The sequence below is a fragment of the Equus asinus genome, chromosome 2, assembly GCF_041296235.1.
Source record: "Equus asinus isolate D_3611 breed Donkey chromosome 2, EquAss-T2T_v2, whole genome shotgun sequence".
NCBI classification, from domain to species: domain Eukaryota; kingdom Metazoa; phylum Chordata; class Mammalia; order Perissodactyla; family Equidae; genus Equus; species Equus asinus.
The window spans coordinates 111,065,474-111,088,560 of record NC_091791.1 but is presented as its reverse complement, the minus strand read 5'-3'; the positions used below and the strand labels follow the sequence as shown (position 1 = coordinate 111,088,560).

Genomic DNA, 23,087 nt, shown 5'->3' with positions numbered 1-23,087 from the left:
CCCCAGCCAGCCCCTCCGTCCCCTGGGCCGGCGCCGGGGGCATTGTTTTTGGAGTCTTGCGGGAGGGGAAGGCGCGTGCAGGGTGGCCAGCGCAGTGCGGGTGGGGGCGAGAGCGTGTGCACGCGCGCGGGCGCGGGTGTGTGTGCGCGCGTGTGCTGGCGCGGGCGGGGGGCGGGGACGGCGCCTTGCCGCCTCGCACCCCACGCCCGGGCTCCGCTCCGCACGTCCCTGGGATCCCGGGCTCCGGCTCTTGGCGCGCGCCGGCCTGGGCCGGGCCCTCGGCGCGCCGCGGCTGCGGCTGTGGCCGCTCCAGGGTACGCGCGGGCGCGTGTGCGCGGGCCCGAGCGCGCGCGCGCGAGCCCCCAGTGTGTGGCAGCGGCGGCGGCAGCGGCGCGGCGAGGCTGAGGCTCTTGTTTACCAGCATTAACTCCGCTGAGCGGAAAAAAAAAAAAAAGGGAAAAAACCCGAGGAGGAGCGAGCGCACCAGGCGAACTCGAGAGCGGCGAGCGAGCGGGAGGGACGCCGCCAGCGAGCCTGCCCCCGGCGCTCCCGAGCCGGCGCTTGCAGACCCTCGGCCCCGCGCCCCGGGCCCTCCACGCCCCTCCCGCGCGAGGGGAGCCCCACGGCGCGCCGCGCGCCTCGGCTTTGACCTTCAGCGAGCCGGAGCCCCCGCGCGCGGAGCCGGCGGCGGCGGGCGGGGGCCGGGCGGGGGCCGGCGCGGGGCGGGCGGCGGCGGCGCGGAGCCCGGGCGGCGCGGCGGGAGTGCCGAGCGCGGCGCGGCCGGCCCGCCGCTTTGTGTGTGTCCTGGATTTGGGAAGGAGCTCGCGGCGGCGGAGGCGGCGGCGCTGAGGGAGGCGGCGGCGGCGGCGAGCGGAGCCCGGAGGAGGCGGAGGAGGGGGAGCCGCTCATTCATTTTTCCTCCGCATTTCTGCCCCCGGCCGGCCTCGCCCGCCACCCGGACTTCGGGGCAATCTTGCGAACTGCGTCGCGCCCTCCCGGCGCGGGGGCTCGAGCGGCCGGCAGCCTCCCCCTCTGTCTGGGGTCGGGGTGGTTTTGCCTCGTCGAGACGGATTTGCGCTTTGCCCCGTTTCTGTGCAGTTTTTTCCCCCTCCTGCTTCTATGGGTTTGAAAATGGAGGCCGACGACGCCGACAGCCCGCCCCGACGCGCCTCGGGTTCCCGATTCCGCCGAGCGCTGGGCCGCGGTTCCCGGCGCTGAGGGGCCGCCCCGCTCCGCCGCCCGCCCCGTCCGCGCAGCCCGCCGGGCCGCCCGGCGCCGCCTTCCAGGACTGTTTCCTCGCCCTGGTTTGTGGAGGGGGGGCGAAGACTGAGTTTGAGACTTTCTTTTCCTTTCCTTTTTTTTTTTTTCGTTTCTTTTTTTTGGAGAAGGGAATTTCGTCCCAAATAAAAGGAATGAAGTCTGGCTCCGGAGGAGGGTCCCCGACCTCGCTGTGGGGGCTCCTGTTTTTCTCCGCCGCGCTCTCGCTCTGGCCGACGAGTGGAGAAAGTGAGTATGTGCCCGCCGCCCGCGGCCACTGCGGGAACTTTTCCTCCGAGGGGCTGCGCCCTGTTTGCGAAACCCGAGTTGCCACCGTCGCAGCTGTCGGGCCCCCGGGCCCGGGAGCGGCGGGGCGGGGCGCCCAGGGACCCGGCCAGAGGCCCGAGCGGCTGCGGGCCCGGGCTCAGCGCATCCTCGCGCGCGGGGCCTCGCGGGCTTTCTCTTTCGCTGTCCCGGGAGCCCTGCCCGCGGCCGGCTCACTCGGCAGCGTTCGCTCCCCGGCGGCCCGGGCTCTGGGACTCCGTCGGGGAAGTTGGGGCCGGCCTCCCGCACCTCGCCCCTCGCCCCTCTCGGCGCGCGGGGCCGCTCCGCACACGGTGCTGGCCCCGCGCAGCGCGCAGACAGCGGTGACAGCTCCCTCGGCCGCTCGGCGCCCTCGCTGCTGGGGCAGACTTGGTGCCCGGTGGCGGGGAGCCTAGCAGCCCGTGGGGTGCAAGCTGCCCACGACGGGGAGGTGCCCGGTAGGGGCCCCGCAGCCCCAGGACACGTTTCCAAACACCCCAGCGCGGCCTCCTGCCGCCCAGCGTGCTTTGCCCCTAGGGCTCCTGGCCTTTCCCGTCACTTTCGCTTGGTCCGCGGCGAGTTACCTGTCCCCGGCTTCCCGGGGCTGCTCTGTGCGGCTCGGGGGTGGGGGCAACGTTCCTGCCTAGACAACCCCCCGCCCCCCATGCAGCCTCTGGAAAGATGCGAGGTCGAGGGCCCTGCATCAGCCAGGCTCTTCCGGGGAGCGCGTCCGGGGCCCCTGGTTCAGAGGGTCCTGGGACCTTCTCCCAGTTTCTACTCTCCTCCTGGCGGGGCTGGAGGGGTGGTTGAGCAGCATCCGCGTGTGCGCGAGTGGGTGTGCGGTCGGGGCCGACGTGCATTTCCACACACGTGCTCGCAACGCGGGGGTGTAGCCGCTGCCACACGGCCGCGCGGGGATACCTACACGCCTGGCCCTGGCGAGAGGTGGTGTGCGCGGCGGTTCGCGGAGCGCCAGGGTCTGTGGCGGCGGGGGTGGGGAGGAGGGGGTTTTGTTTTGCGAGCGCGGAGCCCTGGCCTGGGTTTTGCGGCCAGCGTTGTGTCGCACTCCCCCCAGCTCCGCACTTCCTTTGTACACAGTTAATAAGCAATGTCGCTTCACGCTCGATATCGCTTGCGATCAGATAGCTTTTGTTTTGGTAGCGTCGGGTAGGGGTAGGGAAGTTCGGGGAGGGAGGAAGAACTTAGGGCCCCACGGTGTGTGGAGAGAGGAGGAGGAGGAGGGGGTTTTGCTCTTCTCAAATTTAAAGTGTCGCTTACTGGTACATTCACGACGGTGGGCAACTTGAACACGATTAAAGTTTAAATGCGGTGGCAGAACTGGGGCTGGGAACGATGAGGGCGTGTGGGTCGGTGAGTAATGTTTGCCGAGGGTATGCAGGTGGTGCCAATTAACTTTGAAAAATCACGACTGAGCCTTGAAGAGTGAGGGGGAGAATCAAGAGGCAGCGGGGGCTGTCTGGCCCCATGACGGGGGCAATTCCGAAAGGCTGTTTGTGTCAAGCCTTCTTCAACGTCTTGTAAGAAATGCGTCCATGACGGAGTAAGAGCAGACTTTTGTAGAATTAGCGTGTTTACTGCGTGGAGTACAGCGCGGATTGAGGCCGGACCTTCCACAAATCTGAGCTCTCCTGCTCTTTGTTTTCTAAACTTTCAGCTCACTGGATTGGGCGAAAGGCTTTCGGCTCCCTTCTAAGGCTTACAGATGGTGTTTAGGGGGACAGAGGAGGGTTTCTAGCCTCTAAAAGCTAAATATAGTTTAGAAGACACAGGAGAGTTAATCCATTTTATTATGGCATGCTATTGAACTGTGTAGCGTCTTTAGTTTTATTATTTAATGTTAGTAAGTTCCGAAATTCACAATAGCAGTGATGGCCTTGCTTCTCCGAGGCAGGAGTCGGGCATTTTAAAATAGGATGTCTTGCTGTTTGGAGCGATTCTTCGTGAGAAATATTCTTTGTAAAAGGCGGCTCTTTCTTGAGAAAACAGGCAAGAGGGGAAGGGCTGTTTTAATGTATGTTTATAATCCCAGTAGCCAAAGCTTTTCTTAAGGATGCCTTGAAATGGTTGATTTCTGAAAACCTGGTGGGTGGCTAGAAGGCACCCCAAATCCTGATTATGGTTTGTTGAAGTTCTAACTCGGTCTCTGCCCCTCCCTACAGCTCTGAAGTTTTGAGGAGTAAATGGTATGCTCACTGTGAGCGTGAGATCGGTTTTTAGTCCAAAAGGTGCAAGAACACTTAACTCTGGTGGAAATAAACTGAGTCCTATTAGAGACCCACATTCTTTTGGCTGTCTAGTAGAGTAATGAAGATTGGGGTGGTGTTGGTTCCCTATTGTGTTGGTGTATTTAGGGATTAGTGTTTTCTCTTTGCCTGCGACAGTAGTAGCGTGATTTCTTTATCTTTAACCTAGAAAACTTAGAAGTCTTTGAAGCAGATGAAGTCATACAGACATGTTTGTTTTCTATCAATATAATGCGAACAGAGCCTCTAAGTAGGAGAGGTTTGGAAGTTATGAGTGATAGCCAAAATATCTGATGACTTTCTTTTTTTCAGTCAACGTGTGCTGTAAACATATTGTGGCCATCTCATTAAAAGGGTTCAGTCATCTTTCTGCCCCAGGCACAGTCATATCCTATTGTCAAAGAAATATAGGTATGCGAAAGATTGGTATTTAAAGAAGTTGGTGTTTTATTACCAGAAGAAGAGCCCAGAATAAGAAGTTTGGAAAGAACCTAAATAGCAAATTATAGTTTAGATTCTCCAGAGTGAAATAGCAAGTAAATGGTGCTTTTGAGGACGGATGGGGTGTGGGTCAGGATTTGAAGTTTAAAAGGTTATATGTTTGATATTTCAGAAGGATTAGGAAGGTCTAACCTTAAGAAATAGGCTAAGGTTGACTGGAAGAACCTTAAGACATCATGCTAAGTGAAAGAAGTCAGTCGCAAAAGACTACATATTGTATGATTCCATTTATATGAAGTCCAGAATAAGCAAATCCAGAGACAGAAAGTAGATTAGTGGTTGCTTAGGGCTGGGGGAGGAGGGAATGGGGAGTGACTGCTAATGGGTACGGGGTTTCTTTTTGGGGTGATGAAAATGTTCTAAAATTAGATTGTGGTAATGATTGCACAACTCTCTGAATATACTAAAAACCATTGAATTGTACACTTTAAATTAGTGACTTTTATGGTATGTGAGTTATATCCCAGTAGGCTTTTTAAAAAATATATATGCTAAGTTTGAAAAGAATGCATTCTGTTAGTTTGAACGTAGAAGCTAGATTAAAACTAACTAAATTCATCCAGCAGGTTGATGTCTCTCTCTTTTTTTTTTTAATATATGGAGTTTTTCAGAGACATGAACTACAGCAATACAACAAACTGATAATTGAAGTTTACGAGTGATAGATAATCTGATGACTTTTTTTTAAAATCATGTGCACTTTAAACATTGTGACCATCTCATTAAAAGGGTTCAGTCATAGGAGAAATGAACAGAAAGGAAAAAGAAATCTTGCTTATCCATAGTTCAAGTTAAGGATTGAAGGGTTGGATTAAAAAAACACAAATGCTTGTAAGTAGATTTGTGACAGTAAAATCCTTAACTGAATCTGAAATGATGTTGGTCTTTCCAAGATTAGAGTTTAGGAGCTGAGTCTGGATGGCTTTTTGTGTTTCCAGTTTTCTTACATATGTTTTCCAACAGAGAAATAATGTAGCGTTTTAAAATGGTAAAGAGTTTCCACTCTCCTTTTTGATATCCAGTGTTAACCATCCTGGTCGTAAAGACTGAGGATGAACTGTTCATTTTAATATAGTGGTTTTTTTTTTCTTTGTTGCTACTTTTATTTCTTAAATAGCTTTGGAATCTGAGCAGGAGGAAGAATCTTTGTAGGATGCAGTAGTTGTTTCAGACATACACTAATTTTTTTAAAAAAACAAAATTTCTTATGGAACAAAAGATTTAAAAATATAGCAAAGGCATTTTTTGTTTTTAAACTGTTATGCCTTTATCCAAATTTACCTTAGCCTTTTAATAGGAAAAGACCTAGAGAGTAATTGTTGTTTACTTTTGTTTTTAGTCTTTGTCTAAGGCTTAGTTTACTAATGAAAATGTTTCCTGCCTGTTGTATTGTTGCAAGATCAGGGCAGTAATGAAAATCAACTGTATCATTTTCACTTGTCCCCTTCCAGTTTTGCCAAGGGGAGTCCTCAAGGGACACTAGCTTCCTTTTAAATCTGGTTTCATTTGTTTTGTAAGAATGTGCTGTATGAAGCAACTGAATCCAGCCAGCACCTATTGGGCACCTGCTGTATGAAAGCTGGACCCTGTGCCCGGGAATGCCTGAACCTACAAAGAAAGAGGACTTTGCTTTTGTCTTTGGGGTGTCGTGAAACAAAGTTGCTCGAAAATTCAGATCTTTTTCAGACTCAGCACAGGATACATAGTTTTCACATAGACAGCAAACAGCATTTAAAGCCCTTTAAAAACATTTCTGTAGTCTTAAGATATGAAGCAGACCAATGTTGTTGATCTTCCGAAGGCTTGTGTGCACCATTTTTGCCTCATTAATACTTTCCTTCCTATTGCAGTGTCATTGCAGGCTGTGACATATGCGAGACATTCGCCCATCTTGATCAGCCTTGCTGCCTTTTTTAAATAATATTGGTTATGACAATTGTGATTAAAATGTGCAGTGTTGTAGTTACCTTTTGCCAAAACTTTAGGAGTTACAGGTGTGTACATGAATGTTGCATAGCATGTTTTGAGTTGTGAGGAAGATGGGATTTATTTCAAAACTTTTCTGGATTTACACATCGCTTAGCTTTCTGGAAATCATTAGGAAACTTTCATAATTTTAAGGCTTTGCATAATTTAAAATAACTTACTGCTTTTAAAAGTGTAAGGGGGTAAGAATGAGATCGAGCAGGCAATTAAATCTTGAAATCTTTTTAAATTGTAAAACATACAAGCCATGTTTCTCTCTGGGTTACAATTTTCTTGGATTTGTTTTCAAAACTCATTTAAAAGTCAACCCCAGTTCACAGAAGAGGTATTTGTGCCCGCGGGCCAACTTGCTTTGAACTGCTTTTCTTAGCCAACTTATGACAGGTGCTATCTGAGTCCAAGAGATGCGCTCCTCTCAATTGTACTAAATATATAATAGTTGCACACGTGCTGGGGATATAGTTTCCTGATTTCTCTGTCTGAGATGTTCTGAAGGAAAATTCGGAACGCTTTCAAGACAGCCAAGTGAATAATGTACGAAGCACTCTGACCCCTCCTGGAAAATGGTGTTTGGCATCAGATTATCAAGAGGAAGTTTTCCAGTTATTTGTAAAGATACGATTTGGCTTAAACTAAGGGAGGTGGTACAATAATCCCGATGTTCGTGCACATTGAGACCTGTTGACATTTGGGGAAGATGACTGATTTCCAGCATTTGGAAAGATGAAAACCTTGAAATATGTGCGCTCCCCACCCCAACCCTGTGGATCTGTGAAAGAACCGATTTGTTCTGAGGAAAGGGCTTATGTTTGGTATAAAATAGTTAATAAACAAAAGATCTTTAAAAACAAGTTTGGTTGTTATCCCAATAGGTGCCTATTCCCTTGATGTGATGAAGTTTGTTTATTTTATTGAATTGCCTTGGTCTAATTTGACTCAAAATATTAACAATATCTTTGATTTTTAGGCTTTTGAACTGTGAAGAATAAATTGTTTTCTATTTTTAAATCATCCATTTTACTCGTTGTAAAGTCCAAATATCAGTTTGGAAGATTTCCCTACTTTTTTCACTAACGCCAATTTCACTTATGGCTTATGAAATTGATTAATTTCGAGATCTTAAGGAAATACTGGTATTTCTTTACTTGAATTGAGAAATAGTTTCTTCTCCCTCCTCTCCTCCTCAATAAATGCATGTTGACCACTCATTGGACTCAGTTCTTTAAGTTTGAAAATTCATTCTGATACTGTAAAATACCTTACATAAGTTTTTAAAGATATGAGTCAAACCGTAGAAGTTACTTGCTATGTTTATTTAAAACGCTAAAGAAACAAACCTAGTAAGCAAGGCTTTCAATTTTCTTTCTTTTTTCTGCCCTGGACTACAAGGATTTTTAAACTTATAGGTTGCTCTTCGGATTTTACTGGAATATAACAGAAAGTAGTTTCTTTTATGATGAGTGCTGAATGCTTCTGATTGCAGTAACTTTACAGTGTGTTGTTGCTTGTTGTTGATGACTGGGGAAAGTAAGTAGGGAAGCAGGGACTGCCTTTATTCTCCTGTTTCTCCTCCTCGGTCAGTGCTGGTGGTGTGTCCATGGAGCTGAGTGACTTTGTCCCACATGTGATGGCTGATGGTCTTGAAGCCCACACTTTATCTGAAATAGTCACAGGGAAAATGTGCATGCAGATGACCACTGCCACCAGACACTGCAGAGGTAGCTGTGCCTGCTTTAAATTGCACACATGGTAATAGTCTGAAGTCTTTTGTTTTTCTTTACTTAAAGCGTTTGTATTTTAAAGACTTTAGAAAGTAGTCTGTTCCTAGTCCAGAAGGTTCTTGGGGGTGGGGGGACTGTATTGTTTTGTCTCACTCCTCACTCAGCCTCCTTAACAAGACAGAAGACGGGCATCTACTTCAGTAATAATTACATAATAAAAACGCCATTTGTTCAAAATTGTGTGTGTGTATTTCCATCCATTCATCCACATTCTGAGAGTTTTAAATACATTATTATTGATAGTTTGTATGGCTACTTTCCTTTTAACCTGGCGCTAGCTTTCTTTCAGCTGGCTTTGGAATTGTCACTTTAGTAAATCCGGTGTATGCATCTTGCTTTTTAAATTACTCTTGACACGGGATAACAGACATATTTTGACAGTCTTAAAGCATAAATGTTTTATAGAGCAGAACTTTTAAATTTCACTGAGATATTTTGGATGCCTCCTTTCAGCTTGTCCTCTCATGTAAAATGCAGTCAGTGGTTTGTCTCTGTAAAATGGATTATTGAAAATACGTATTTGACTAAGTAAATGAGACAGCGCCAATTTGAGTTAGGCACATTTTAGTTAATAGCGCTTTAAGGAACAGAAGTCTGATGATAGTTAGGGAGAGGTGAGTTTATGTATTAACAGTGTTTCAGTTTTCCCAAATTTGACGTATCTGAAAGACCTTTAATAATTTCCTGGAGAAAAGTAGGAAGCGTCGAGAGGAAGCCCAGGTGAGAGGTCTGTGACCCTCCTGGCTGTATCAGCTTGCAGCAGTTTTCTAAGTCATTAGCTGTTCTATTTGGATTGTAAAATCCTCAACGTTGTGCTCAGATTTATCAGTGTCATCCTGTATTCATTCTCCCCACCTAATTTTCCTGAGTCTCATAGTAGTAGGATAATATACAAGCTCAGGGTTTGAAAGAGAAGCACAGATTGCCATGAAAAGAAATGATCAAAGAGAGCAGTGACAGAGGAAGATGTGTTGCTCAGCTTTCCTTAGTTCTGTTGTCTGATTTCTGTGGATAATGAATTCATGGCATATGTTAGGTCACAACGTCATATACTTCTTTTGTTATTGTCACCTTACCTGGGTGATATATTTGGGATTTTCTTTCTAACATGTATGTACCTTGATAAGATTTTCCACAGCAAAGTTGGCTCAGGATGGGATTTCTAGTTAAATTTCAGTTCTTCAGCCCATCCTTTCCTGGGGAGACGGGTTAATTGAATGTTTCCTTTCCATCTCACTGAGTCACTTGAAATCATTCAGATTTGCCCCTGTTTCTGGCTCCACCCTGGTCCAGTCCAGACCTGCATCGACTCTCTGAGGAGATGTTCATTTGGCCTCTGAGCTGGCTACTCCAACTCCTGTGCGATCCCTCTAGTTCAAGAGATTTGCCAGCCCCAAATTCTCAGCATGTGCCTTTTGTGGTGCCGAGTCATCGTCCAAGAATCCAGTCCAATGCTCCTCATCCTGGGCTGTGATGAGGATGAACAACTAAGACATTGCTGTAGGGATTCTGTGTTAATTCCCAGCACTCCCCAGCCCCCTTGCTTTAGCTCTGTGGTAAGTAAGCTGTGCTGGTCCTGTCTCCTTGATTTGGCTCCTGTGTTTGTGACCTGGCACGTTTCTCTGCTTTCTGCTCTGCCACCCCATACTGAATGGTGGAGAGCGCTCCTCTAGAGCACAGCAAGGTTGCCTGGTTCCGGTTTCTCCTTCACTTCCAGTTAGTTCTCTGGCCCCCAACAAGTTCTTTAACTTTTCTGAGTCTCAACAGAAATGTAGAGTCTTAAAATAATTGAAGGAGAATTTTCTCCTTTTCTCACTAAACAACAAAATAACATTTTAACATATGTTTAGAAAACTGTCAGAAAAATTGGGCAGGGGGGCGAAGGTAATTTTTTTCATTTTTAAATATCTTTAGGTTTCAGATAGATCTGTGAGATAGAGACAAGACTGTAACAGTGTAAAGGTGGGACACTCATTATTTCCCCCAAGTATGTTTCTATGGTTTTAATAGATCTGAGATCCCATCCTTTAATTTCTAACTCAGATTCCTTTTCCTTCATGAAGCTTTTCTAGATCACCCTAACTTCTGTAGACCTGACTTCCCCTTTCCTCCTTTTGAGTTCATAGCCACCACTGTGCTGGTTACATGATTTGTTGTGTCTTGTACCTGAGCTGCTGTTATTACTTTACAAGGCTATAGAGAGCATTGGAGCCAAAGAGCTGGGTTTGAATCTTGGCTCCTCAATAGCTAAGCTCTCAGGCAGATTATTTAATCTTCCTGTGCCTCAGTTTCCTCATCTGTGAAACAGTAATTTTAATAGAACCTATTTCATGCATTTATTTGTGAAATTAAATGAATTAATACATATGTCAAGTCTTTAGAAAGGAGGCTGGCATATACTAAGCCCTCAGAGTTTAGCTTGCTGCTGCTCTTATGGACATGACGTCCTTGAACAGAGATGTTCTTTGGATAGTGCCAGAAATGTAGATACACTTGATATTTGACTGCCCTTGTCAACTTAAATGTGGTACAGAGCCTGGCACACAGTAGGTGCTCAATAAATGTTCTGTAATAAAACTATTTTGCTAAGGTGCTTTAACAAGATTACAATTTGCTTGTTAAACACAGTTGTGTGGTTTTACCTTTTTTTCAGTAAACAGTGGCCAGCCCCTGCAGTTCAACTTCCATTTCAGAGATCTGTTTATTATGCTTTCTCCCTTAATCCTTTCATTTGTCAGTTTTTGCCAGAGCCTGAGAAGTGTCCAGTGTGCACTTTGTCCACCTCACTAATGCGTAGGCGCCATCTAGTGGCCAGAAAGGAAACTCAGCCCCTTCCGCGACTGAATTAACAGTGCCCTAAGGATGAAGATAGCCAGCCCCCACACTCCCTTAGATTTTGCTTTCTGGCTTGCTTCCTGGAAACCCGGGTGCAGAAAAACATGCAGACTGCAGACTTCTGTAGAAACCATTAGGATGTGGTGTTGGATTAAGATTGTTCTATTGTGTTGGTGAGCTAGCGTGAGAGAATTGGGGTCTTCCTAAGTTATGTAAATAATTTTGGCAGAGTTGTTATATCTAGTGTGCCGTTTACAATTCAGGGTTTGAGATTTTTTTTTTACAGGACCTTAATAAAGGAAAAGTTCTAAAATATACTTTTGAGATTAGAGATTTAAAAAAAGCCTATTGATTCATTTTGAAAAATAAAACAAGATTTACTTTCCATTGCTCTATTTAAATATGTGGTAACACTTTAATTATCATTCTTATACGTGTCCCCTTGGGCAATTTTATGTAGTTAAGATGCTCACCAGCCCTAAATCCAAATAGAGAACAATAAACACTTGCGGTCCTGGCGCTGGGTCTCACATTGGCTGTATTTTGTTAGGTATTTTTTTGTATTTGGTTTCCTACTTTTTTTGGAATCTACTTTCTCACTTCCTTAGTTGAGACTAACAGTGTATAGGTGGTTATTCAGGTTTACATTTCAAAAGATTTAGCCTCATTTCCCTGTGATTGCCTTTTATTATTTTTAATTTGGAAATCATTTGTTTGCTATCTGAGAGAGGACTGGACCTGCCATCTTCTCAGACGTTTTGAACAACAGCTCTGGCTGTGAAACAGGCTGTACTTATTCCAGTCTCTTTGCCTTGGCAGGTGGAAGCCCCTGTGCTTGGAACAACTATAGTACCAATTTGCCCCCTGGCAAACTCCTTTAAGAATTAGCTACAGTTTCACCCTCTGTGGTGGCCTTGATTCCGCATGCAGGATGGCCCCACAGCACCCTCTTTATATCTGTTAGTGCACCACCCCTGTATGGTTTCCCCCACTGGCTGGGGAGGGGAATGCTACCTTGGTCATCTTTGAATTCCCAGGACTTGGCCCAGTGCCTGATGCATAGGAAGACCTCAAGAAATTGAAGACTTCTTAAAGGGGTAACTCCCCCCACCCCATTCACTTTGAAGCACTCTTTACAACAAATTTATTTTCATAATGTCTTTATAGCTCTGCCAGCTGAAACATTTTATCACACCAGTTACTACTACATAGAACTTGAAAGCAGTACAGTTATCTTTAAAATCATTGTTTTGTCAGGCTTTTTGCACATTGAGGTGAATAGAAATCTTGGACCTCCTGGAAACGTCTCTTGTGAGTCTGGCCCTGTGTCCAGGTTGCCTCATCCCTGTGGAGGGAGAGACCTTGTTCGTAAGTTCCCTACAGATAGGGTTTAATAAATCGTTCATCCACACCAGTTGTGTTGGCGGTGGACTTGAAACCATGGGGGAGCTGGGCGCTTGATTGAAGGTAGGCAGTCAGGTAGACTGTGCTGTGTCGTGGTACCCAGCATGGCCTGGCCCAGCATGGCCTGACGAGGCTGGGTGGGTGCTCCCTCCTCTGCAGCTGCTGACTGCTCATTCGCTCTCTTCTTTCTGAATGACAGCGTGGGCCTGGGCCTTTACTCATGGCCTTTCCAGCCTTCAGATCCTGAGACACAAGGCAGAGAGAGATGGAGCTCTTAGGAAGGTCTGGTTGGAACCAGCAGAATCACTGTGAACAGACATTTGCTTCTGTTTCTTGCACTCTTTTCTTGATGAGGCCAGCAAACTGTTGCACTGGATCCTAGCAGGAACAGTAGCCAATCTTATAGGCCTTTCCTCACGTGAGTGCCCTGTCTCCTTTCGGGCGCTGGTCCAGGCCTCTGACGGCCTCATTCTGGGGCCATTGCAGGTGAAGCCTGCCCCCTGCTCCCCCCACAGAGGAAGTTTACTTATCTAGGATGGTGTGAAGAGGACTCATGAATGTAATCAACACCTAAGAAATTATCCTTAAAAGCTTCATACTCCTGAGGAGACTTGTGAGGCGGGATATTTCTTACAGAAAATGTAAACATAATCATTTGAACCTGGCATGTTAATTTCAAGCGTAGCTTGTAAAAGAGTATCTTGTAAAATCTCCATGTGGATGTTGCACCGGGTGGATGTGGACTCAGCAGGACAAGCCAGGACAGCGCCTGCCTTTCATCTGCCCTTGTCGGTGGGGTTTGCATGTGCGCGGTGCTGCCTTTGAAGCCCGTCCCCTCAGATACCTCTCTGTCTCTCTCTCTCAGATACAGAAAGGCATATGGGAATGGGACCTATAGGCCTCAGTGTCCCCATCGGTAGTTTGGGATAATCCTGCTCTATCTGGGATGATGTGAACATTAGCAATGATGTATCTAAGATGCCCAGCAGAACCGGCCAGTAGAGAGCATCCAGCAAATGCATGTTTTTCTGCCTCTTCTCCACATGCCGTGGTAGCCCTGTTGGACTCTCTGTGGGACTGCAGTCCTCCTGCTCTGCCCCCAGCACCGGGCATTGTCCCCGCTTAATGATAGAGCTGCTTTCCTGTATCCACAGTGAGGGTTTGAGCTCATGAAGTCAGAGCCTCAGGCCAGCCTCTGGAACCACTAACCAGCCTGTCTCGCTGCACCAGAAGAGATGCTGTCTTTAAGTATTAAATGGGCTGGCTCCCAGGGATCCTTATGTCCCAGGTCGTCTCCTCAGTTGAGGAGGAGGGGTGGAAGGTGAGGAAGATACACAACCCTGCGTTTGGTGTCAAGGCCCCCAGTGTCCTCAGCTCTGAGGACAGCATATGAAAAACAGGTGTGATCTTTTTCCTCTCTCCTCAAGGAGCTTACTCCCCAGTTAGGAAAAGTCAGACACTGGTAAACAATCCCAGGCGATAATGTGTTCAGTGCTAAATTATGGGACTCTGACTAAGGGTTTGTGGAAGTGTGTGGGCTGTAGGGGTGGAGTCACCCAGCTACTGAAGGGCTTGAGACGGCTTGAGGGAGGACGTCTGGTTTTAGTGCACCTTGAATGTTTGAGACTCGGGGTCCCAGGGGACAGTGCCCCAGGATGGCAGGGCCTGTGGGGGGTTGTGGTGGCAGTGCACACCGATGGGGTGGAGCAGGCATCAGAACCAAGCGCACTGGGAGACGGGCCTCACAATGGGTAGAGAGTGGGGAGCTTTGAAACCTTTTGAGCACTAGAGTGGATCCGGGGACAGGGTGTGCTGGGGAGGCTGCCCTGGCCCTTTGACGGGGTCAGCATTGGGAGACCAGAGATGGACACCCCAGTGTGAACCCATGAAGGTGTAGAGGGGGGAGACCCAGGAGGAGCATCTGAGCACAGCCCTTCAGAAATGGCGAAATCATTCAGCTCTTCTCTCTCCCACCACCTCCCACCTGCCCTCTCCCTGACTTCATGAAAGCTCCCATGGAGGAATGCTCACCTTTGATGGAGGCATCAGGGGTACCTGGTAAGATTGAGGACCAGGTTACCACCGTGGGAGTACTGCAGCTTCCAAACTTACTCCTCTCCTCTAAAACTAAAAGTAGGGGGGCACTACCTTCTAACTTTCTAAGGGAACCAGTTTAGAGATGACCCTGGTTTCCATCTGAGCTGTGTCAGAGGGGCCGGGTAGCTCTGGGCTGGCTGGGGCATCCTGGGGCCTTGCTGTCCTGCGGTTGGGGGCGGGAGGGGGCTCTGCCCCCCTGCAGTGCTGGCAAACCTGGCAGGGCTGTTTCCAGCCCTCACCACACGGGCCGGGAGGGGTGAGGAATGGTTTGTTTGAAAGGGGATGCCAACTCTGCGTCCAGGTCTGGACTTTGCTACTGGTGCTGTTTAACTCGTGTTGATTTATGTTTGTAACTCGCCTGGGCGCATTGTGGTTCTCGATGAGAAGCCGTCGCCGGTCCAGAGCCCAGGAGTGGTGCTGGCGGATTCCTGCTGCCTGTTCTGCAACTGGAACTGTTTTTGCCTACAGATAACAGGAAAAGACACAGTAAAGCAAGATGCTTCCTTGGAAGGTGGTATCACTTAGCCTGGGGGCTTTTGTATTCTGTTCCTATGATCAGGAGAGTGAATTCTGAATTTTAAATCATTTTTCAGCTGTTCCAGCAAGCGGAGCCTAAGCATCTCAGACAGTCTGTTTTCTCCAATTGGAAGCAGGCCTTCTGCTGTGTCCCAGATCACTTTTCCCCCAGTTATGTTTGATGGTCCGGATTCCCTTTTGAGATTTGAATTAGAGCCCAGAGCCTCTCAAAATGAGAAGTCTCCTGGTGGACTGTGCCTGAGACACCTGTTTCCCCTCTCCACCCCAGTTTCCTCATCTGTAAAATGGGAGATGATAGTGGCACCCATCGCAGAGGATGGTTACAAGTATTTCACGAGTGAACACACGTGAATCCCTTAGAACCAAGCGCCTATCCTAAGCACTAGGGGTTAGCTGTTATTGTTATTAAGGGTGAGTGAAATATATACATTGGACATTGTTTACTTCCTTTAAAAAAAAATTGGTACCCTCCTGGGTGTGTGTGTACTGATGTTCACTCTTGGCTGCCTCTGCCTTTTCTGGCCTTATGTTCAGACCTTCATTGTACGTGGAGCAGTTTCACAGGCGCTCTACGGAGCGCCTGTGAAACCACCTCTCTCCCTTGAGTTCCTTTCTCTTCCTGATGCTCCTGCCTCCGGGGAAGGGTGTGACGCATTCTCCAGGAGAGGGATTATGGATCCCAAGAAGGCCCATGCGTCAGGGGGCCCAAATGACCGAAATGAGTCATTCACATAGTGGTGTGAGTGGTGTACATCCCAGCCCTCTCCTCCTGCCTCAGGGGCGGTAGGTAATGAGGGGTCATGCTACCTCCTGGGGACGAACCAGATCTGCGGGGTCAGGGGCATGAGAAATGGGAGTGGGAGTCGTATCCTCAGCCAAAATTTAGGACACAGGGTGTGAAAAACATGGATCTACTTATCCATAAAAACTAATTAAAAGATTTTAAGTTGAGAGTGGGTAAAAACCGAGAACCTGGGGCCCTTGTGGGTCGAGGGCTGTTTGCAGGGATGGGAGTCCCCAAAGCCTGGGGCCCTGGGCTGCCGGAGAAGGCTCAGTGGAGTGGGAAATGGTGCCTCATTAGTAAACGTTTTGCTGGAGAGCCTTCCTCTAGGTCACAGGAGGACCCGCCCTCCTGCCTTGCTCCCTTGGGTTGTCTCTGTTTTCCAGGATTGGGATTCAGGCCTCATCCTGCTCCAGTAGCCTGTTAGGTGGACTTGGGTGGTCTCGCTAGGGGGCCATCACCTATGGTGGTGTTTCCAAGGGACATGTGTTTTGAACCCAAACCACCTACTAAACCAACTTAATGAAACAACTCATTGTAAGCGATGGTACTGTTTACCTTCTGTGAGAAAAGCTCTCTTAGGAAGAGGTGTTAATTCCTTTGGTTTAAAACTTATTCCTTGAGGCCAATAAGCACGTGAAAAGACGTTCAACATCACTAGTCAGGGAAATGCAAATCAAAACCACAATGAGATACCACTTCATACCCATTAGGATGGCAATTTTCAAAAAATTGAAAATGACAGTTGTTGACAAGGATGTGAAGAAATTGGTATGCTTGTGCCTTGTTGGTGGGAATGTAAATAGTGCAGTCATTGTGGAAAACAGAATGGCAGTTCCTCAAAAAATTAAGCATAGACTTGCCACCTGATCCAGCAATCCTACTTTGAGTATATACCTCAAAGAATTGAAAGCAAGGAGTCAAATAGATATTTGCACACCCATGTTCATAGCAGCAAATAATGATTTGTAATAGCCAAAATGTGGAAGGAACCCAAGTGTCCATCAATGGATGAACAGTTAAACAAAATGTGCTACAAATAAACAGTGGAATATTATGCAGCCTTAAAAAGGAAGGAGATTCTGACACATGCTATAACATGGATGAACCTTGAGAATATGTTAAGTGAAATAAGCCAGTCACAAGAAAACAAATACTGTATGATTCCACTTATATGAGGTCCCTAGAGTTGTCACATTCACAGACGTAGAAAGTAGAATAGTGGTTACCAGGGACTAGAGGGTTGGGGGGAATTGGGAGTTAGTGTCTAAGGGGTACAGGGTTTTAGTTTTCAAGAAGAAAAGAGTTCCGTGGAGGGTTGGTGGTGATAGTATCAACAATGTGAATGTATTTAATGCCACTGAACTGTACACTGGAAAATGGTTAAAATGGTAAATTTTGTGTTTATATTTTAAAGAAAAACAAAAACCCACCTTATTTCTTGATTGGTTCAACCGTGAGTGTATACCATGTGGGACAGGGGAGGAGACAAATTTAAGACGACCAACCCCTGCCTGTTGTGGCCACAGTTGGGGAGCCAGGCCAAGGGTATTGCAGGTGCCACAGGGACACAGCAGAGGACGTGCGAGGTCAGGGCGGGCCTCACCAAAAACGTAGATCTGAGCTGAGTCACCAGGGATGGGTTTGTTTTCCATAATGAGACAGTATCGCAGATAATGTTTTCCTTTCAGGGAAAGCAAGTCAGGAGTCAGACTCTCATGCCATCTAGTCACAAATGAAATTTATTGCTAATCAGCCATGTGATGTGTAATTGCTTTTTCATTTTCTTAGTTTTCCAGAAGAGAGATTTGTTTACATATTTGGTTCTCTCACTGATTATACTGGAAGTTTTTCATTTGTTTTGACAGCTCAATTTTTTATCGCACACTGACTCCTGTGTTACATAGGGAGCCCTGAAGGAAAGGGACTGACCTCTGCAAACAAGAACGGAAGGCTCTCAAAAGTAGGAAAAAGCCAGAGCCTTCACTTTACAGAAGAGGCAGCTGGGGCCTGGAGAGATGTGTTGCCTGAGGGCACAGGACATGTGCTGTGTGTCGAAGGCCAGGTCTACCTGTCCGCCATTCCAGCAGATACTCTCTGGGGCCGGTTCTTGGTACTACCTTGTCATCCTCTAGTTTAACCAGGGGTCAGGGCTCAGGCCTGGACCTGCTGGATTCCAGCATGACTGGGAGGGAGCCAAGCCTTTCTGGTTGCAAGAGGAGTTTTTTCCACCCTGTTTGGAGGAACAGCTCTTCTTAGTCTGGGCCCTGTGGGAGGAAGCTCTCTGCTGGCAGTTCCTCCAGGTCTGGAAGTCAGACTGGCATTTTCCCTGCATCTTGGAAGCAAGCCCAAGTGACCACTCTTGTCTTCCCCTGGACAGGAAGTATTGTCACATGACAAAAAGGAGGCGTGCCCCTTCCATGGGTTGGTGATACAGCTTATAGAGCTGTAGGGTGTCTGCGCCATCAGCTCAGGCTGCTATAACAAATTACTGCAGACAGGGTGGTTTAAACAATGGACATTTATTTCTCACAGTTCTGGAGGCTAGAAGTCCAAGATCAAGGTGCTGGTGCAGATCCGACGTCTGGTGAGGGCCACTTCCTGGTTTGCAGATGGCCGTCTTGTTGCGTCCTCTCAGGGTGCAGAGAGAGAGAGGAGAGCACGTTTTGGTCTCTTTCTTTTCTTATGAGGACACACATCCCATCATGGGGCTCCACCCTGATGACCTCATCTAAACCCAGTCACCTCCCCAAGGCCCCACTTCCTGATGCCATCCCTCTGGGGGTTAGGGCTTCAGCACATGAGTTTGGGGGGACACAAACATGCAGCTCTCAATGATGGAGCGATGTGCTGCAGCTGAGGCTTCTCAAAACCAGGACTCTATGGATAAGTTCTTGGCCAATTTTCAGAGTGGGTAACAGCTGAATTTTGAAAAATGAAATGGAATCCAGTACCTAAAAGTATACATTTTCAAGATGGGGCTAAGCACATTTGCCTTCTGACACTTTGGCCAAATGCTTGAAATGCGTAGTTTGTCTTCTGTGCTTCTTGTTGCTTTTCCTAAAGTGAAGGCTGCTTGCGAGGAGCACGATTATTGGGGAATATCATGACCACATTTCCTCCATTTTTGGACAAAGAAGTTGCTGCTTTTAAACTCCGCAGTAGCTACATAGACGGGAATTAGACTCTAAGACAGCTTAACTTTTTTTTTTATTTAAAAAAAAAACTTTATTGAAATGTAATTTATATACCATAAAGTTCACTCCTTTAAAGTGTAAAATTCAGTGTTTTTTAGTATGTTAACAGACTTATGCAACCATCACCACTATCTAATTTTAGAACATTTTTATCACCCCCAAAAGAAACCCTGTAACCCTTAGCAGTCACTCCCCATTTCCCCCTCCCCTCAGCCCCTGGCAGCCACTCATCTACTTTCAGGACAGCTTAACTTTTGTTTTTGAAAGCCCGATTCCTTGGTGAGCGCACACCTATTGGATGTATGGAATACAGTTCAACGGCACTCATCTTAACTTCCTCGGGGTCTATTCTGTCAACCTGACTCCATCCAGCATCAGTGGGTTGGGGGGCTGTGACGAGGACAGACGTGCTCTGCCACGTGCTTCAGAGAGCTTGGCAGTTCTTCCTCTCTCAGCAATTCCGCAAGGCTGGGGAGGTGACTGTAATTGTTTATAAGCATTAACTGTTTACAAGTCATCCTTGCTATTTTAAACCTGACCCTGCTATTATGTTGTTTTGTTGCTGTTCACAGCTGAGTTTTGAGCTGGGTAGGATTTAATGGTGAGTCATTCCCATGACGGTAAAATCAGTATCGATCAGCCTTCCTGTTAATCCTGCGAGCAGTTTAGAGGCGAACGCGACCGTCTTAAGGCTTCTGCCGGCGAGGATCCCTGCCGAGGGTTGCTGCTTGCCTGTTGGGCTTCCGTAGGACTCCGGTAGCCCCGTTATCTGCTGCGCTGAAACCTGCAAGGGGCATGTATCATGTTTCTTGGAACCTCTGCTGCCTGGAAATGGGGCATGTTTAAATGAAGGGGAGCCAAGCCCGTGGGGGGTTGTCTCCCTGAATTTCACCCCGCTACCCATCGCCGTTGGGTGGTTCAGTGAACACGTGTCGGTTATTTGCGAGGAATTCATGGTGCGTTTCTTGCTGCCCCAGGCTCTGAATCGAAGTCTGATTTACCACTTTTTTCTTCTCTTGATCAGAAAGTTGCCCTGAGGGTCATATTTGCGTGGCTGCTGTGGGTCCTTCTGGACTGATGGGCAGAGAAAGGTTGAGGGTTGACTATCTGGGCAGAGTGTGATGAGGGCAGGACATGGCAGGAACACTGGGACCTTCCTCTTCTTGGCTCTGGGAATTCAGGCCACCGACTCCCATGAGGGCAGTGGGCAAAGCGCTGACAGACACCTTCCCTCAGTCCTCTCAGCGGCCTTGCCAGGTAGTGTGGGAACTGAGGGGCGTCTGCCTAGGGCTGTGCAGCCAGCTGGGTGTCCGGCTTTGAGTCTTGAGTGTGGCCGCTTAGGCTGGCCACCTGGCGAGGAAACCGCACAGTGCACAGAGGGCCGTTCTAGCTCCTGACAGGGGTAGTGGGTTGTGTTCACTTATTTTGGCTTTCTGTCTGATGCCAGGCCTGCCAAGGGTGCATGTGAGGGCATGGGCTGAGAACGCCATTAGGTTTCAGCTACAGTGAGCAGCAGACTGGAAGGGTTTGGGGTTGCTTTTATTGCAGAGCACCTGGGGCAGACAGGAGATCAGGGGCCCAAGGGATGCTGAGCTGAGCTGAGCTGAGCGAATCTGGTTTTGTAGGAGTGGAAGAGACCAACTGGAGTGTCTGGATGTTCAGGGATGTGCTGGAGGTAGATAGGTGTGTGAAATGCAGCCGCTGCCTGAAGAAGAGCTCTCAGCGTGGTTGGGAAGATAAGGTGTGCACAGTGGCTGGGGTAGGACCTGACACTTTTAGGAATAAGAACAGAATGAGTAGGCTGGGAAAGGGCTATGCAAACTGCCGAAGAGATACTGGTGCCCAGAGGGATCCTGGAGGCCTCATTGAGGAGGTGCTTGGAGGACCAAAAGGACAAGAACAGTGTGGAGTGGGGTTTAAGAAAGGCTGGAGAGGAAGATGTGTTGAGGTAGTAGTCAGGGGGAAGGTCTGGGGGCACATTGGGACTGGTTTTAGGGGTCCTCACAGGGCTAAGGATGTGGTTGTTCCTGAGGGAAAAAGAGTTCATTGGAGACTGATTCTCTCATTTGTACTAAGTTAAAGCAACACCTTGGAGGCTACTGGTCTTTGTGGAATAAACCAGAACCTTTCCAGGGAGGTGGGGATGAATGTCTAGTGGAGGAGATGGAGAGAAGGCTGATGCCTGGGGTCCTGTATGGCACCTGCCTCGAGGATGTGAGGCGTTGTCACTCTGCACATTCTGGTTGTATTTGCCTGTATTTGATTAAGGCAGATTCACTTATGGGGATGCCAGAAAAAGGCCTCCCAAAATATCACATCTGACGGGAGTAAGGAGAAATGACTTTATAGGCATACCTCATTTTATAGCGCTTCACTTTATTGTGCTTCACAGATACTGGTTTTTTTTTTTTTTTTTGAGGAAGATTAGCCCTGAGCTAACATCTGCTCCCAATCCTCCTCTTTTTGCTGAGGAAGACTAGCCCTCAGCTCACATCCGTGCCCATCTTCCTCTACTTTATATGTGGGACGCTTACCACAGCATGGCTTGCCAAGCGGTACCATGTCCGCACCCGGGATCCCAACCGGCGAACCCCGGGCCGCTGAAGCAGAACATGCGAACTTAACTGCTGCGCCACAGGGCCGGCCCCATAGGTACTGTGATTTTTCCAAGACCCTCCACCAGCAAAAAGATTACAACTCGCTGAAGGCTTAAATGATGTTTAGCATTTTTTAGCAATAAAATATTTCTTAATTAAAGTATTTACTTTTTTTTAGACATACTGCACATTTAATAGACTACAGGATAGTGTAAACATGACTTTTATATGCACTGGGCAACCCAAAAATTCGTGTAAGTTGCTTTATCGCGGTACATATTCACTCTATTGCAGTGGTCTGGAACCGAACCCACAATATCTCCAAGGTATGCCTGTATTTTCTTCTTTGCTTTCCACCTCAGATCAACATGTTTTTAAGTCTGTCATCTAATAGAACCTGCTAGTAGAGGTGGTATGTTTGATTTCTATAGAAAATAATTGGAAATATTTTACAAGGTCTGGTAGCTTTCTGGTGTTTGTATTATTAGGACTTTGGAACAGGACTAAGTTTCTGATTGAGTTGTTACTCTTTTGGAAGGAGGATGACGATGACGGTGCACTCTTTTCCCCTGATCAGCGTAATAAACTCCTGTGTCTCGCATTGATGCAAATACAGGCTTTGCGGAGAGTGAGCCTGCACTGTTCCTAGAGCTCCCTTTGAAACAGGTGAGCTAAAATGTGAGCATGTCCCTCTCAAACCTTGGTGTCTGAAAGGGTTCATGTAGTTTTGTTGCATGGGCTTTTGAGTACTCTGACTTAGCAAAATTGATCAGGTAGAGTCTTTCCTTAAAACAAAAGTGGCCATTGTTTTTAATCAACTGTAGGGTGTCTTGAGATGTGAAATATTTATAGTCTATTGCAGGTTCAAGATTGGCAAGGAACGAGGAGGCTGAAGCATGGGGCAGGCTCTGTCTGTGCGCACCATGAGCTCTCACCCCCTTCTCCTTAGCAGCATCATAGACAAAAACCCATTTGTAGACAGTGAGTTCCCACTGAGCCTTTAATTATGGGGGCAAGGTATGCCAGTTGGGGCATGAAGCCAGAGGCTGGGGGCTTACTTACTGGTTAATTTTCCCTGCCCTTTTCTCTCTCAAGTCTCAGCTCTTTTAAGATTCAGAAAATAATGCAAAATGCCTAAGATTTCTGAAATTCCTGGCCCTGGTGACTTGACTACATAAAAGAGCCAGGATTTTCAGGCTGGCCATTTCAGCATCAGCCATTTCCCACTTCCTGATTCATAGCTTCCAGGATTTGTAATGCCTGTAGACTTTTTTTCTCTCTCTCTCTCTCATTTAAAAGCAGCCATTGAAAGAAAAAATAAATAGCAAAATCCCCATCCCAGAAGTTCTACTTCCTGTTGTTGTACTATTGAGCTCTGAAAAATAGCTTTGCAAGTTGAGGCTCTTGTTGGGGCTATTGCAAAGGAATTCTTCAGATCTTTTTGTTTGGACAGGCTGTCTGAAGGCGATAAGTTAACAGAACTTTAGTTTAATCAGCACAGAAGTGCATAGGCTAAATTTTAGAGTCTTTCTTATCTTTATGGTGTA

The 23,087-nt window shown here is 47.5% G+C and overlaps 1 protein-coding gene across 1 annotated transcript in view; it reads left to right on the top strand.

The window, feature by feature from the left end:
• The first annotated feature begins 357 nt into the window (after nt 1–357).
• The window catches only part of IGF1R (insulin like growth factor 1 receptor), a 290,964-nt gene continuing 268,234 nt past the window's right edge, over nt 358–23,087 (top strand). Inside the window, exon 1 of the mRNA XM_014849602.3 lies at nt 358–1,506. Within this exon, the coding sequence (XP_014705088.2) occupies nt 1,413–1,506 (94 nt within the window). The 5' untranslated portion in view covers nt 358–1,412. The remainder of the gene's footprint in view (nt 1,507–23,087) is intronic.